At 46.6% G+C, this 17,500-nt stretch overlaps 1 protein-coding gene across 3 annotated transcripts in view; it reads right to left on the reverse strand.

Annotated features, from left to right (window-relative positions):
• fryb (furry homolog b (Drosophila)) overlaps positions 1–17,500 on the reverse strand; it is a 92,834-nt gene that overhangs the window by 47,900 nt on the left and 27,434 nt on the right. For all 3 annotated transcript variants that reach the window (XR_009709116.1, XM_061247655.1, XM_061247654.1), the window contains exons 5-16: positions 15,905–15,995; positions 15,619–15,698; positions 15,355–15,435; positions 12,847–13,015; positions 11,376–11,468; positions 10,488–10,586; positions 9,320–9,421; positions 5,266–5,369; positions 4,961–5,069; positions 3,790–3,876; positions 1,980–2,151; positions 1,166–1,298 (exon numbers count right to left, since the gene is read on the reverse strand). Coding sequence is in view for 2 of the 3 variants with exons in the window: in XM_061247655.1 (XP_061103639.1) it covers positions 1,166–1,298; positions 1,980–2,151; positions 3,790–3,876; positions 4,961–5,069; positions 5,266–5,369; positions 9,320–9,421; positions 10,488–10,586; positions 11,376–11,468; positions 12,847–13,015; positions 15,355–15,435; positions 15,619–15,698; positions 15,905–15,995 (1,320 nt within the window). In the remaining variant the exon portion in view is untranslated. The remainder of the gene's footprint in view (positions 1–1,165; positions 1,299–1,979; positions 2,152–3,789; positions 3,877–4,960; positions 5,070–5,265; positions 5,370–9,319; positions 9,422–10,487; positions 10,587–11,375; positions 11,469–12,846; positions 13,016–15,354; positions 15,436–15,618; positions 15,699–15,904; positions 15,996–17,500) is intronic.

Below are 17,500 nucleotides of genomic sequence, written 5' to 3' on the forward strand. Positions count from 1 at the left end.
CAGAATGTCTGGCATAATGAGCAGGCAGTGCGTAGCTAAACTGCTTTAATTAGCAGTAAATCCACACTATGACAGGAATGATTTACAATATTTATTTTAAGTCTTAAATCTTGCCAAACTATTTCTGTGTCACGAGCCACACACTACACGATGAGAAACACATTCTATTAAGTGCTATTTATAATTTTAATGGTTTTCTGTGAGAGAGAGACAGTAAAGTCTGAACTTGACTGTTAAATAGTTGTGCAATATCTGCTTTTAATGCCAAACAGCTCCAAGCAGCTCAGTATGGGACAGATTATTTATTCTAAATTCCAAGTAGGTGCCGTGCTTTCAGTTACCAGTAGTGACTGTGACATCAGCATTAGAATGTTCAGTCAGGAACATTCAAATCACACATGAGTTACCTCATGCCTTAAAGGGCTATAGGTTATTGTGTCAGGGATTGGTCTAAAGGCATGTATACGTGGTGTGATTGGTCTAAAGGCATGTATACGTGGTGTGATTGGTCTAAAGGCGTGTATAAGTGCTGTGATTGGTATAAAGGCATGTATACGTGGTGTGATTGGTATAAAGGCGTGTATACGTGGTGTGATTGGTCTAAAGGCGTGTATACGTGGTGTGATTGGTCTAAAGGCGTATATACATGGTGTGATTGGTATAAAGGCATGTATACGTGGTGTGATTGGTATAAAGGTATGTATACGTGGTGTGATTGGTATAAAGGCATGTATACGTGGTGTGATTGGTCTAAAGGCATGTATAAGTGCTGTGATTGGTATAAAGGCATGTATACGTGGTGTGATTGGTATAAAAGGCATGTATAAGTGCTGTGATTGGTATAAAAGGCCTGTATACGTGGTGTGATTGGTATAAAGGCGTGTATACATGGTTTGATTGGTATAAAAGGCCTGTATATGTGGTGTGATTGGTATAAAAGGCGTGTATACGTGGTGTGATTGGTATAAAAGGCCTGTATACATGGTGTGATTGGTATAAAAGGCGTGTATACGTGGTGTGATTAGTATAAAAGGCGTGTATACGTGGTGTGATTGGTATAAAAGGCCTGTATACGTGGTGTGATTGGTATAAAAGGCCTGTATACATGGTGTGATTGGTCTAAAGGCGTGTATGCGTGGTGTGATTGGTATAAAAGGTCACCCACGTGATCATGTCCTCCGGCTCCTTGTTCAGCATCTGCAGGCTGGTCTTCATCATGCAGCGTCCCACCTCCTTATCCAGGTGTCTGAGGATGTGGTCCAGGGCCTTCCGCACCTGCGAGTAGTACAGGGCCATGCCTGCAGCGGGCAGCACCCAAAAAGCACAGCTTTACACCTCTAACTGAGAGAAGATGTACTCTACTACCCTGCATGTAGTAATCTAAGAGATAGAAACAGACCCTGTTGCTTTAAAGGAGAGACACGGAGACAAACTGGAAAGCTTGTAGAAAGTTACGTCCAGTCAGCTGGCTGAATAAATATGGGGAATCCTGATTGGTCTTTGTCAACCTATGGGCAGGGCTATCCCACATAAGGGCAGCCATTTTGGATCTCTAGGGAAAGAGTTGCAGGCTGCACAGAAGGTCACATCCATCTTTCACCATCTAAAGAACAACCTCACCTGGCCAATCAACAACCTCTCCCCTCTATAGAACAACCTCCCCTGGCCAATCAACAACCTCTCCCTTCTATAGAACAACCTCCCCTGGCCAATCAACAGCCACTTAAGCTTAAGGAAATGAGAAAAAACAGGAGATAGTGACCCTACACCACACTCTGGATCAGCGCTACTCAACTCCAGGTCCTGAGGGCTGCAGTGTCGGCAGGTATTTGCTCCAAACACACATTACAGCACCTGATTTCACTCATTACTGTACCGCGTTGTTCCAGGACAGGGGGTCATTAGTGAAACCCGGTGGTGCAGTGGATGGTTGCTGTGAATGCCAGCAGACACTGCGGCTCTCTGCTCCACAAACTCACCGATGAGCTTGGCCTCCTCCTCGGTCAGCGTCTTGCTGAGGAAGGTCCTCTTCTTCTTCAGGGTGTTCCCAGAAGGCAGTGTGGCCCCCGTGTTGGGCATGGGCGGCTCTCCGTCCTTCTGCTGCAGGTTGTCCGCGATGACGAGGAACGCCCTCAGGCCGATGTTCATCCTCTACAAGAGCAATGATCGGCATTACCGCTATGTCACAATCACCCCATTACCGCTCCGTCACAATCACCCCATTACCGCTCCGTCACAATCACCCCATTACCGCTCCGTCACAATCACCCCATTACCGCTCCGTCACAATCACCCCATTACCGCTACCTCACAATCACCCCATTACTGCTCTGTCACAATCACCCCATTACTGCTACCTCACAATCACCCCATTACTGCTACCTCACAATCACCCCATTACCGCTACGTCACAATCACCCCATTACTGCTACCTCACAGTCACCCCATTACTGCTACCTCACAATCACCCCATTACTGCTACCTCACAATCACCCCATTACCGCTATGTCACAGTCACCCCATTACTGCTACCTCACAATCACCCCATTACCGCTACCTCACAATCACCCCATTACTGCTCCGTCACAATCACCCCATTACTGCTACCTCACAATCACCCCATTACTGCTACCTCACAATCACCCCATTACCGCTACGTCACAATCACCCCATTACTGCTACCTCACAGTCACCCCATTACTGCTACCTCACAATCACCCCATTACCGCTACCTCACAATCACCCCATTACTGCTCCGTCACAATCACCCCATTACTGCTACCTCACAATCACCCCATTACTGCTACGTCACAATCACCCCATTACCGCTACGTCACAATCACCCCATTACCGCTCTGTCACAATCACCCCATTACTGCTCTGTCACAATCACCCCATTACCGCTACCTCACAATCACCCCATTACCGCTCCGTCACAATCACCCCATTACCGCTCCGTCACAATCACCCCATTACTGCTATGTGAGAGTCACCCCATTACCTCTACGTCACATTACATTACATTATTGGCATTTGGCAGACGCTCATATCCAGAGCGACATACAGTTCATTAGACTAGTCAGGAGACAATCCTGGAGCAATGCAGGGTTAAGGGCCTTGCTCAAGGGCCCAACAGCTGCGCGGATCTTAGTGTGGCTACACCGGGATTAGAACCACCGACCTTGCGGGTCCCAGTCATGTACCTTAACCACTACTCAGTCACACCATTACCACTAGAACTCAAAGCCTGTTCTCTACCTTGCTTCAAGATCATAAGCAGGGACAGGGACCACCCCAGTTAAGTTCAGGAAATTAATTGATTTTCTCTTTTGTGTTTTTTATTGCTGTGCCGTTGCACTGTTTGCCCTTTCCCCTCTTTAAGGTTTGTGTGTTTTTCGGTTATCAGGTGTCTCTTATCTCACTGCCACTTCCTGCTTCGATAAAGAACAGATAAATATATGTCTGGGCGCAGCCATCACCACTGGGAAAGTCCAGCTGGATGTATGCGATCGTTTTTTAAATTTTTATTCCTGGTTCCTTGTGGTGGATTCCACAATTCCAAGACCTTATTGTCTCACTCCAGGATCTTAATAAAATAACTGAATCCTCCTTCTACACATAAAGATTGTTTTTGTGACTCTTCCAAACTAAACAGCTGTAACCACATGATTGTCAGCCAACTTTAAACACATAGGGCTGAATTGTTTCCTTTCACTTTCTATTTTGACGATAAAACAATAAAACAGAGCAGCAATAAAAAAAGACTGTTGATTGTGAAATGCACCTCACCTCTGGATTAAGACTGAAGGCTTTCGCTGGCTTTCCTACAGATAGCAGGTCAAAGATGATCTCTTTCATCGCAAAATCCAGTCTTTCCTGTATAAAGGGGACAAACATGGCAATCGATAAGAAAACACTCGAGGATCAGATGACAAGGAGATCAGATGTCTCTTTCTCTGCAAAAGTTCACTGACTTAAACCCAATACCCGATATTTGAGAACATCTACAGTGTAATAGACACGTGACAGTCATGTATTGGACATGTGATATTTGAGAATATTCACTCTATAGGTATTGTATATAACGTTTCAGTTATTTCAGAACAATCAAAAGCAGGGCTGTTCAGCCCTGTTCCTGGAGATCTATTTTCACTTCAACCCCAACAAAGCAGCTAGAGATCTCGTTGAGCTGTTAATTAGTAGAATCAGGTGTGCTAGATTAGGGCTGAAAAGCACCAGGTTCATGACATTATCTTCACATTGGCTGTGGTAGCTCTGGAACGCAGGCTTTGTGTAAGGAGGCTGTACTAAGCTTGCTGAACTGTGCTGGTCTGTCTCTGTGTGTACAGTACCTATGTGATGAACTGGATGATTCAATTCCATTCAACTTTATTTGAACGGCACATTTTGAGACACTGTCACAAAAATGAAATGAAATTAAAATTGCCACACCTCCAATAAACAAGCAATTCAGGCAAATAAAAAACTCTGCAGTGTGAAGATGATCCCTTGTAAAGCTTAGAGTTTGTGCTGCATTAGAATTTTAAGTTAAATTAGCTTGAGAAAAAAGGTTGTTTACCCTAATTAGTGTCTTCTCAAGTTCACTTAACTTTCAATTCTAATGCCGCACAAACTAACTTTTTAAAATGTGTTTTTTTTACAGTGCAGGGTTTCCCTGTGTGTAATGTACCTGTGTGATGAACTGGATATCTCTGCGTTAGGAGACTGTGCTTGGCTGAGCTGTGAGTACAGTACCTGTGTTAGGGGACTGGGCTGAGCTGTGTGTACAGTACCTGTGTTAGGGGACTGTGCTGGGCTGAGCTGTGTGTACAGTACCTGTGTTAGGGGACTGTGCTGGGCTGAGCTGTGTGTACAGTACCTGTGTTAGGGGAATGTGTCGAGCTGCGTGTACAGTACCTGTGTTAGGGGACTGTGCTGTGTTGAGCTGTGTGTACAGTACCTGAGCGATGAACTGGATGATCTTGACGAAGATGTTGAGGGGCATGTCTCGGGGGACCACACTGCGGGACCCCTTGGGGAACAGAGTGGTGATGATGGTGCTGAGGCGACTGTGGGGGGGACAGAGGAAACGCTGAATAGCCCAAAACCACACAAATACTGCATTTCACACACCGCAGTAAAATCCCCGCAGATCACTGACAAATGTAGAATTGTCCGGGAAACGTTCCTGACCAAGAGCATCCAATCAAACTGTGCACAGATATTTGGGATAATTTGGCCCAGGTCTGCAGCAGGGCCCCTCACCTCTGTGTGCCGGTGTTGCTCTCACACTTGATGCGGATCATATACACCCACAGGAGGCGGTAGAGCGACTCCAATGCCACTCGCGCCATTTTGGGGTCCTTGTTCTGCAACAACAACAAAAACCCGGGTTATTTTAGCCGCCTGGAGACGCAGTGATGACAGAGGTCCACTCATGATTGTATTTGACTGTAAAATATGTATAAATATGGGGTAATCCTCCTAAAGACTCTCTTGTGTTTATTGCAGTTGTACTGTCTGAATATGTTCCCACTTCTACCACTGTCTTGCCAGATCTCTGTTGCAAAATAGGTTTTATTCTCAATTAGACTTTCTTTTTAGCAACGTCACTGCAAAGTAAATACAAGTAAAAGCCAGTGTGGTGACATTCCACTTTGACCCCACTGCCGCTATCCAATCAGCATACAGCACACAGTACCCACTAGCCTTCCTATAGTGGCCTGCTGTCAGCCTGCCACCATTGGTCCAGAGGTCGGCCACTAGACAGCAGAACTGAGGTGGTTAATATTAGGATGAGATGTTAAACGGATCCAGAATAGTGAAGAGAATGGTCACACCATGGTCACACCACAGCAGAGTACAGCTCAATCACAGCCCTGTAATCTGAGAAACCACTCTGTCATCTGAGAGACCGTCCTGTAATCTGAGAAACCACCCTGTAATCTGAGAAACCACCCTGTAATCTGAGAAACCGTCCTGTGATCTGAGAAACCACTCTGTAATCTGAGAAACTACCCTGTAATCTGAGAAACAACCCTGTAATCTGAGAAACCATCCTGTCATCTGAGAAACTGCCCTGTCATCTGAGAAACCATCCTGTCATCTGACAAACCACCCTGTCATCTGAGAAACCACCCTGTAATCTGGGAAACCACCCTGTAATCTGAGAAACCACTCTGTCATCTGAGAGACCGTCCTGTAATCTGAGAAACCACCCTGTAATCTGAGAAACTACCCTGTAATCTGAGAAACCGTCCTGTGATCTGAGAAACCACTCTGTAATCTGAGAAACTACCCTGTAATCTGAGAAACAACCCTGTAATCTGAGAAACCATCCTGTCATCTGAGAAACCGCCCTGTCAACTGAGAAACCATCCTGTCATCTGACAAACCGCCCTGTCATCTGAGAAACCACCCTGTAATCTGGGAAACCACCCTGTAATCTGAGAAACCACCCTGTAATCTGAGAAACCATCCTGTCATCTGAGAAACCATCCTGTCATCTGAGAAACCGTCCTGTCATCTGAGAAACTGCCCTGTCATCTGAGAAACCATCCTGTCATCTGACAAACCGCCCTGTAATCTGAGAAACCACCCTGTAATCTGAGAAACCATCCTGTAATCTGAGAAACCATCCTGTCATCTGAGAAACCGTCCTGTCATCTGAGAAACTGCCCTGTCATCTGAGAAACCATCCTGTCATCTGACAAACCGCCCTGTAATCTGAGAAACCACCCTGTAATCTGAGAAACCATCCTGTAATCTGAGAAACCATCCTGTCATCTGAGAAACCATCCTGTCATCTGAGAAACCGCCCTGTCATCTGAGAAACTGCCCTGTCATCTGAGAAACCATCCTGTCATCTGACAAACCGCCCTGTAATCTGAGAAACCACCCTGTAATCTGAGAAACCACCCTGTAATCTGAGAAACCATCCTGTCATCTGAGAAACCATCCTGTCATCTGAGAAACCGCCCTGTCATGCGTGCAATGCCAGGCATCCTCAGCGCTGTAATGCAGCAGAGAGACACGCGGAGCGGCAGAACACCACTCCAGCACGCTGAGTTTATTACACTGCGGAACATGAACGACCCCTCCTCCGTGAAGCCAGTCAGCATTCCTGCCCGCCACAGCACATCATGTCCAGAGACCAACCACTCCCTCCCTCTCCCCCTGTCTGCCGCTCCCCCAACCCCCCCGGCCAGACACGGCCAAACGCTGCAAGAGAACAGAATGTCTCAGATGCCAGCGCACACCAGGGGAGGGGAGGGGGGTGTCTCTCTCTCCCTCCCTCCGACGGTGTAATAACATCATCCCTCTCTTCACATCTCTACCTCTCTCTCACAAGGTGACACCTTCATTTTGTGCTTTTTTGGTGTTGTGGGCTGCTGTTATCGATGGGCTCAGAAGTCACAACCTTGAAGGGTCAGAAATGTGGAAATGTGACCACACATACACTCTGAGGTCAGATTCAGGCATCCCTGACTGAAATGCACTGGACTAAAAATTTATTCAGGATTAAATATAATATATCACTATGACAACACAACAGTCGGACAGAAGTAGGTTTTCGCTTGTCATTCGTACATCAGTGGGCCAATGAGAACCTGTCGAAGTTTGTCTGCCATGGTCAGGCAGATGTGTTACATGTGACCAGGGCCCAGCCAGCTTCATCCCCTCTACAATCTGCACTTTGCAATGGTTCAAAGGTCACAGGGTCACGACCCTGTACATGACCCCTGGGGGAATTCCAGAGAATAATTTTTCCGAACAACAGTTGGAGTTCCACTGAACTCCAAAAAACAGCACAGGATGACAAATATTCTGTCCTCTGAGAAAGACTAAATCAAAATAATCAAAACACTCAAAGCACATACAAATCAGCACAGGGAACCTCAATTCTCCCCTTCCTCATTTTCTATATCCATATTTCTGCTGCCTTCCTGAAGTGTGTGATGACTAATATGTCGCTCAAATAAGGCATAACCTCAGACCCTGTAGAGCTGTGATGCAGTGTCCTACACACAGGGGACAGTCACACACGGGGGACAGTCACACACGGGGGACAGTCACACACAGGGGACAGTCACACACGGGGGACAGTCACACACACACAGGGGACAGTCACACACAGGGGACAGTCACACACACACGGGGGACAGTCACACACAGGGGACAGTCACACACACACAGGGGACAGTCACACACACACGGGGGACAGTCACACACACGGGGGATAGCCACACACACACGGGGGACAGTCACACACACACGGGGGACAGTCACACACACACACAGGGGACAGTCACACACAGGGGACAGTCACACACACACAGGGGACAGTCACACACACACGGGGACAGTCACACACACACAGGGGACAGTCACACACAGGGGACAGTCACACACACACGGGGGACAGTCACACACACACAGGGGACAGTCACACACACACGGGGGACAGTCACACACACACAGGGGACAGTCACACACAGGGGACAGTCACACACGGGGGACAGTCACACACACACAGGGGACAGTCACACACAGGGGACAGTCACACACACACAGGGGACAATCACACACAGGGGACAGTCACACACGGGGACAGTCACACACACACAGGGGACAGTCACACACACACAGGGGACAGTCACACACACACGGGGACAGTCACACACACACAGGGGACAGTCACACACAGGGGACAGTCACACACACACGGGGGACAGTCACACACACACAGGGGACAGTCACACACACACAGGGGACAATCACACACGGGGGACAGTCACACACACACGGGGGACAGTCACACACACACAGGGGACAGTCACACACACACGGGGACAGTCACACACACACGGGGGACAGTCACACACACACGGGGACAGTCACACACACACAGGGGACAGTCACACACACACAGGGGACAGTCACACACACACGGGGGACAGTCACACACACACAGGGGACAGTCACACACACACGGGGACAGTCACACACACACAGGGGACAGTCACACACACACAGGGGACAGTCACACACACACGGGGGACAGTCACACACACACAGGGGACAGTCACACACACACAGGGGACAATCACACACGGGGGACAGTCACACACACACGGGGACAGTCACACACACACGGGGGACAGTCACACACACACGGGGGACAGTCACACACACACACGGGGGACAGTCACACACACACGGGGGACAGTCACACACAGGGGACAGTCACACACACACAGGGGACAGTCACACACACACGGGGGACAGTCACACACGAGGGACAGTCACACACGGGCACCTTCAGATTGGAGAGGCAGTTGTTGAGGAAGACGTGCCACCTATTGAGGAAGAGCTGCTTCTGTGTGACGCAAAGCAGGCACGTCACCAAGGGATACAGAGCCTGGAGGAGAGAGAGAGAGAGAGAGAGAGAGAGAGCGAGAGAGAGAGAGAGAGAGATAGGCATCAGTAAACAATCCATCACTTCCTCATTCCAGATCTCACCACAGTTTATTCATCAACCCACCACAACCTCCGGGACCATCAAAACATTACTTCACTGGGTGATTCAATGTACACAAAAAAAACAAACGATACCATTGGTCATAGCAGTGCAGTGTGCTTAATGCAGTAACACTATGTGGTACACTACCTAATGTATTATACACCTGCTCATAATTACCATCTGTCCTTAAAACTGAGCTGAATGAATAATTTTCCCCCTTTGAAGAAGGCTGTAAACCTGGTTTAAGAACCGCACACCTTTACCGTGTGCCATAGTGTATTTTATACATGTAAAGAGTTGGTCAATGAAAGAAAAAGCTGGTGTTCCTATGTTACTGAGTGTATAGAACTACAGTAATGATATATTTGAAATCACGTGACATGCCCAGTGTCCTCAGTTCCCGTAACCGGTGAATTCAGGTGATCTTTAAAACATTATTACAAAGTAAATATTTAGGAACCAGAAACCCTATAATACAGGAAGGACCTGCAATAAAACTTTACACAGCTCTGTCACTGTTTAACCACTGGAGGGGTGCTGAGAACTCGATGATATCACTGAAGCCGGTGATCTATTTTAGCCCCCATCTGGTAGATGCTAGCAACGCCCTTTCCTTGCCAATCTCCCATACGGCTGTATTACATGCCTAAACTACATATATATAACATATATGGTGAACAGAATGCATGAAACTATGAATGAACTGATGTCACAACTGCAGTTGGACAACAAAATCTCAACCAAATAGGGCGTACTGGAAGGCTCAGGTTGTTAAGGCGCTTTTCTAGCGCAGGGGTGGGCCCAGTGGTCTGGTACCAGACCCGAACGGTGCTGGCACCAGCTGAGTCAGTGGCGGTGGATAATGTGGTATGTGGTAATGGAGGTATTTTACAAACTTGGAGAAAATCGCAAAAAACGTAACAGAATAAAAGAGGCGTGCCCCCCAGAAAAGATGATGACTCACCAGAGAGTGCTTCTTCCTGGAGGACAGGTCCAGAGTGGTGTCATACAGGGTCTCCACAAAGTTCCTCAGGCAGGGGACGTTCACCTCGTTCTTTACCGCCTGGAGGAGCACGGGAATCAGTCAACACAGGAGCACAACACAGGAGCTCAACACAGGAGCTCAACACAGTGCTCAACACAGGAGCTCAACACAGTGCTCAACACAGGAGCACAACACAGGAGCACAACACAGGAGCTCAACACAGGAGCTCAAAACAGGAGTTCAACACAGGAGCTCAACACAGGAGCACAACACAGGAGCTCAACACAGGAACTGAACACAGGAACTGAACACAGGAGTTCAACACAGGAGCACAACACAAGAGCTCAACACAGGAGCACAACAAAGGAGCTCAACACAGGAGCACAACAAAGGAGCTCAACACAGGAGCTCAACACAGGAGCACAACACAAGAGCTCAACACAGGAGCACAACACAGGAGCTCAACACAGGAGCACAACAAAGGAGCTCAACACAGGAGCTCAACAGATACGATCAACACAGGAACTCAATATAGGAACTCAACACATAGACATTGGGTTCTGAACACAGGATCATGTCTCAGTAATATACACTATATCAAATGTGAATGTAGTATACTGGGACTGGTTGTACGTTCTGTAGAAACTATGTTTTCGCACCTTCCCACCTCAGGCCACGTGACATTGGCCAGATGGGCAACTGTTTTTAGTTTCACTAGGAATTGTATACTGGGGGTGGCATTTATGAGCTGGTAAAGCAAATACCCTTTACCGGTAACTGTACGCTGTTCAAACAGTGCATCTGTTGAGACTGAAAGACAGACAGACGGACACACAGACAGGTGTCAGAGAAACAGACATGACTCACCGCTGCTACAGGAACCAGAACTTCCACAAACAGCCCAGCCAGGGAGTGCTTGATGTCCTTGTCTTTAACCTCCAGAAAATACTGTGCACATTCCTGAGATCAAAGAACAGCATTATTTACACACCAAAAAAACCCCCCAAAAAACTGCAATACCCAGCATGCTGTGCAGGTGAAGGTATTTAATATTCTCTACGAATCAAATTCAAGCACAAATCTTGATTGAATCCAAGCCTGTCTTCCTCAGTCATAATTTATGTAATATAAAAGTATTTACATCTGGAGACAACCAAAATCTTATCGTCAATGGAAAAAATCCTTTTCATTGGCAGCAGTTCCAGAACTTTCTCTGACTGTGTTTGTAAAAATTCACAACCCAGGGCAGAATTCAGCTCTTTTGCATACTGAGATGCTGTGAATATTTCACACTGTGAGATCTACAGATGTACAAAGTGATTTCAGAGATTAGCACATTTTATATGTGCAAATAAAGGGCGGCATTACTGAAGAGTGGTACATGGTAAATGACTGGGACCCGCAAGGTCGGTGGCTCGATCCCCGGTGTGGCCACAATAAGATCCGTACAGCCTTTGGGCCCTTGAGCAAGGCCCTTAACCCTGCATTGCTCCAGGGGAGGATTGTCTCCTGCTTACTCTAATAAACTGTATGTCGCTCTAGATAAGAGCGTCTGCCAAATGCCATTAATGTAATGTAATGTAGTTAGAGACGGTGTAGAAGACTGATTTTAGAAGTACATTGTTTAGCCATGACGCAAGACAAAGTTTGCCAACTGGCAAGAGCTTGGCTGAATAAATACTGCTTCATATTTTCGGCATTTTTCACATTCACATGATGTTCCTTCACCTGCCAAACCACAACCACCAAGTAAAAGTCAAGATTTTCCTGTGTAAACAACTGATTTTAAATGAGCAGTTTAACCACACAATAGAGCCAACGTTGGTTTCACAGTGAACAAGAACACACCTTAAAACCAATCTAAAGAAATCTTGAATAACTTTTTGTTTCCTCTGTTTCCTCATGCCTTTCCCAGCCCAAAGCTGACGTTCCATCTGTGTTCTGGTCTGAACTGGCTCCATGTCCATGACTTATCGCATTCGGTGTGCGTATTCTCATGACTAACTCACTAACTGCCTGCGATTTCCAGACGATTCCGCCACATTAGCTATAAGGTTTTAGCTCTTCTGAAGCCGGTCAGTAATAAATACACCTGTTGTAGTTTTGGTCTGTCTGTCACTGCCGTAGGGATTTCTTTAAACATTAATTTAGACAAACAGAGAACTCGGTTCTTATTTTCAGTGACAGACTGTGGAGTCACAGAGTGTATGGAACTCAAGGAGATCAACAAGCCGATCACAGCCAATCAGACGTAGTGTTAAAAGCCCCTACTGTCAGGACCTGGGCTTAATGTCTGATCTGAAAGACTGCACCGGACACCACTGCGCTGGGGGCATACCTGCATGAACTGGAAGGAGGCCTCAAAGTCCTCCACGGGGTACATCTTGATGCGGAAGAACTTGACGCCCATGATGAGGCTGATGGTGCTCTGCACCACGTAGGGCGTCTGCTCCTTGTGCCGCACGTCCTTCAGCTCGGCCATGAACTTCTTCTTCACCGCCGGGAACCTGCGGGGAGACCGGGGCTCTTACCGCGCGCGGGCTGATCTGGGGTCAGTCTGGCCTGCAGGGACCAGCGCTCTGACCGCGCACGGGCTGATCTGGGGTCAGTCTGGCCTGCAGAGACCAGGGCTCTGACCACGCGCGTGGGCTGATCTGGGGTCAGTCTGGCCTGCAGAGACCAGGGCTCTGACCGCACGCGGGCTGATCTGGGGTCAGTCTGACCAAAATGGACGGGTTTAGGCATAAAGGCTGGAGAAAGCTCATCCTAGACCAGCACTCTTACTCTGAGGTGCTCTCAGATTGATTATATCACAGGGGGTGAGAGGGTGGGGGGTTATCCCCAGCAGCACTGGGGTTATCAAGGCTCAATGCCCCCCACCCAGGTCGTTGACTGCAGCTGGGAGTTGAGATAAGGCATAAAAATAATAACAAACTGAAATCCTGCAGCTATTCAGAGGATTTCTCAGCCAGGCCTGCATTTACAGAGGGACACAGCTGTGTGTGTGTGTGTGTGTGTGTGTGTCTGTGTGTGTGCGTGTGTGTGTGTCTGTCTGCATCTGAGTGTGTGTTTGTGTGCTCATGTGTGAGTATGTGTGTGTGTTTGTGTGTGTGTGTGTGCGGATGCGTATGTGCGTGTGTCGGTGCACACACACACACAGACACAATAAAGTTATTGTTTTGGGCCCTAACCCGGTCCCCATGAGATTCTTTTACAGATATGTTTTTACAGCTATCCAGAAATTCGCAACCAGGACAGTAATATAGGTCATGGGGAGAACAGGGTAAACCTAAACCAGGAACTTCCCTAACTTATATTAAGTTATCTTAATGTTATCTGACACACACATAACACTGATGGATGTAAGGATATTAATATTGTCCATCAGAATTGTAACTTTTGATTCCTAAAGCTGGGCTCTGACCCCAAAGCAGGGGGCCCTGCAGTCAATACTAATTCCATCATTATATGAGGCCGCAAATTATTTCAGCAGATTTGAGAGTGAGAGACTCTCAATGGGACAGCAAATGAATTACAAGCCAAAGAGGAATTACATCCATCCGGTGGATGAGTGCATTTGTGTCACCTGTTTACCTGCTTCAATGTTTCTTTTTGTATTTAGATGTTTATCTGTTTATTCATTTTGATATCCAGAGATCAGGAACCCTGTATCAAATAAATGTCTATTTATGAGTATGTAATCGAATCCCTTCATGCAAAGTCCGTCTCACATTACTGGTCCTTTGCCTCCCTTTGGAAAACACATTACTTATTGATCACTGAAATGCATAAATATAGTCTCAATCTGCTGATGTAAGCAGCACTGAAGATACTGTATAATGTAGTTGCGGATGCCTTCTGTCTTACAGGGAGCAATATTAATTAAAATTCATGGAGTAAACTAGCCTAGATGCTAACAGTGCATTCTCTGAAATGGATGCAGCAAAAACCTATGAATAACGGGATTTGGTTTCAGCGATCATCATCTGGAAGAGGAAGGGTAGAGGAATCATCTTAATGGTCCAGGACAACCAGCTGCCCACCCCTTGCTCTGTTACTAGACTGTCAGGTAAGCTGAAAAAGCCAATCACACATGTTTTGGCGTTAAGCTAGTTACCAGGTGAACAACTTGTAACGGAGACAGCCCCCAATCCACCTGACATTCTAGAAGAAACTTCTGCTTGTCCTCTGTGTGATCTTCCTAGAGATCCTACCCCAAAGTGACTCAACGTCTCCCTCCCACCTTCTCTCCATCTTTCTCTCTCCCTCTCTCGTCTCCCCACGCCAGGGAGGCCATCGTCTTTCACCGCTGATTCCATCCGGCTGGATGGCGTCCTTCTTACAGGACAGAATTACCCTTGGAAAGAAACGCCTGGCCCAGAATGCATCAGGCCTGAATCCCACTGCGTTCCAGCACCCATGGCACTCTGCAGGTCTTCTGGCCCGGGCCGTACCCTCTAGAGGGGATTCTCTAACATGGCAACCTCAAGTAGTCATGGCTGAGAAATACCTTCCAAAGGGGATTCTCTAACATGGCAACCCCACTTGGGCTTGGCTGGGTCCTAGCCTCTAAAGGGGATTCTCTAACATGGCAACCCCACGTAGTATTGGCTGGGCCATACCTTCCAAAGGGGATTCCCTAACATGGCAACCCCACTTGGGCGTGGCCGGGTCCTAGCCTCTAAAGGGGATTCTCTAACATGGCAACCCCACGTAGTATTGGCTGGGCCATACCTTCCAAAGGGGATTCCCTAACATGGCAACCCCACTTGGGCTTGGCTGGGTCCTAGCCTCTAAAGGGGATTCCCTAACATGGCAACCCCAGTTGGGCGTGGCCGGGTCTTACCGAGACTGAGCCACGACTCCGACGACTTCCGCGTAGAGATCCGCTACGATGTGCATGTTTCCGGTGTTGGGCCCGAGGTACCTGGGCGAGGAACGAGAACACACCTGTCACACGTCACACACACAGACTCAAGGTGCCAGAGAGGACAAAATGAACTCAGAAATGTCTTGCAGAAAAACGCCACAGTACTAATGTTACTCTTGTATTACCCATCTGAAAATGGATATTTTCATAAAGAAGTGGTATTGCAAGCTGAAGACTCACCCCTCTCTGTATTTAAAGTGTCTGAACGCCAGGTTAACCACCTCCTGGATCAGGTTGTCCAGGAGTGGATGGAGAGGGATCTAGGAAGAGGAAGACACAGGGAATCAGCCACCAACCAACAAGAGCTGTAACTATTGGACTAACAACGTCAGTCACAACTAATGACAGCCAATGACAATGCTAATCCATTACTGTTAATAAATCAGTCTGGCCAATATCATCAGTGACAGATGATTTCAATAATAATGATAAGAGTTTTTTTCATGGTTCTTGTGGAAAAACATACCTGTTTCAAAACCTCAATGAGTACGAGAGAGAACATGAAATCAATGGCCAGATCCCTCCTTTCAAGTAGATAATCCTTCTGCTGTTCGTCACTGCAACACAGATAGAAGAGAGGGAGAAAGAAAGATAAAAATAAGATGTTAAGAGGACCAAACAGAGATTTATGTCAACAATCTTTCATTTTGTGTGAAAGGAGCCAACATTTTATACATTCCATATTGCAGCTATGAATTTTATGGCTTGGGCTTTTAGCCTAAACCTAATATTGCAGAGGTGCCAAGGATTTACTACAGTACTTACACAGAGTTCACAATGAATTACTTATAGCCTGAGCAGATTTTAGTTGATCCAAAATACAATGCTCACATCAAAAAATAAATAAAGCAGTATGGATTTAAGTTGAATTTATTTACATTTTACTCTGAGGTGTTTTCAAACACACGGTAAGTTACAGAACAGTGTTACAGAACCAGACCTGGGTCCAAATAGTATTTGTTATGGATTCAAATACTTTTCTGTGCTCTATTCATCTTGCCTGGTACATTTGAGCAGATGGGTGGGGTCTACACTTTCGGGATCATTTCATATGTTCCAATACACCAGGCAAGCTTAGTCAACTTCAGTAAACTATCTAAATAAAAAAACACTACCCAGGTCTGTACAGTACCATAAGGTGATCTCAAACACAAGGTAACTTAGTTACTGAACAGTGTTAGAGAACCTTGAGGAGATCTCAAACACAAGGTAACTTATTTACTGAACAGTGTTAGAGAACCGTGAGGAGATCTTAAACACACGGTAACTTAGTTACTGAACAGTGTTAGACAACCGTGAGGAGATCTCAAACACACGGTAACTTAGTTACTGAACAGTGTTAGAGAACCGTGAGGAGATCTCAAACCCATGGTAACTTAGTTACTGAACAGTGTTAGAGAACCTTGAGGAGATCTCAAACACAAGGTAACTTAGTAACTGAGCAGTGTTAGAGAACCGTGAGGAGATCTCAAACACACGGTAACTTAGTTACTGAACAGTGTTAGAGAACCGTGAGGAGATCTTAAACACACGGTAACTTAGTTACTGAACAGTGTTAGACAACCGTGAGGAGATCTCAAACACACGGTAACTTAGTTACTGAACAGTGTTAGAGAACCGTGAGGAGATCTCAAACCCATGGTAACTTAGTTACTGAACAGTGTTAGAGAACCTTGAGGAGATCTCAAACACAAGGTAACTTAGTAACTGAGCAGTGTTAGAGAACCGTGAGGAGATCTCAAACACACGGTAACTTAGTTACTGAACAGTGTTAGAGAACCGTGAGGAGATCTTAAACACACGGTAACTTAGTTACTGAACAGTGTTAGAGAACCGTGAGGAGATCTCAAACCCATGGTAACTTAGTTACTGAACAGTGTTAGAGAACCTTGAGGAGATCTCAAACACAAGGTAACTTAGTAACTGAGCAGTGTTAGAGAACCGTGAGGAGATCTCAAACACACGGTAACTTAGTTACTGAAAAGTGTTAGAGAACCGTGAGGAGATCTTAAACACACGGTAACTTAGTTACTGAACAGTGTTAGAGAACCGTGAGGAGATC

The sequence above is a fragment of the Conger conger genome, chromosome 7 (genome assembly GCF_963514075.1).
Source record: "Conger conger chromosome 7, fConCon1.1, whole genome shotgun sequence".
Lineage (NCBI taxonomy): Eukaryota > Metazoa > Chordata > Actinopteri > Anguilliformes > Congridae > Conger > Conger conger.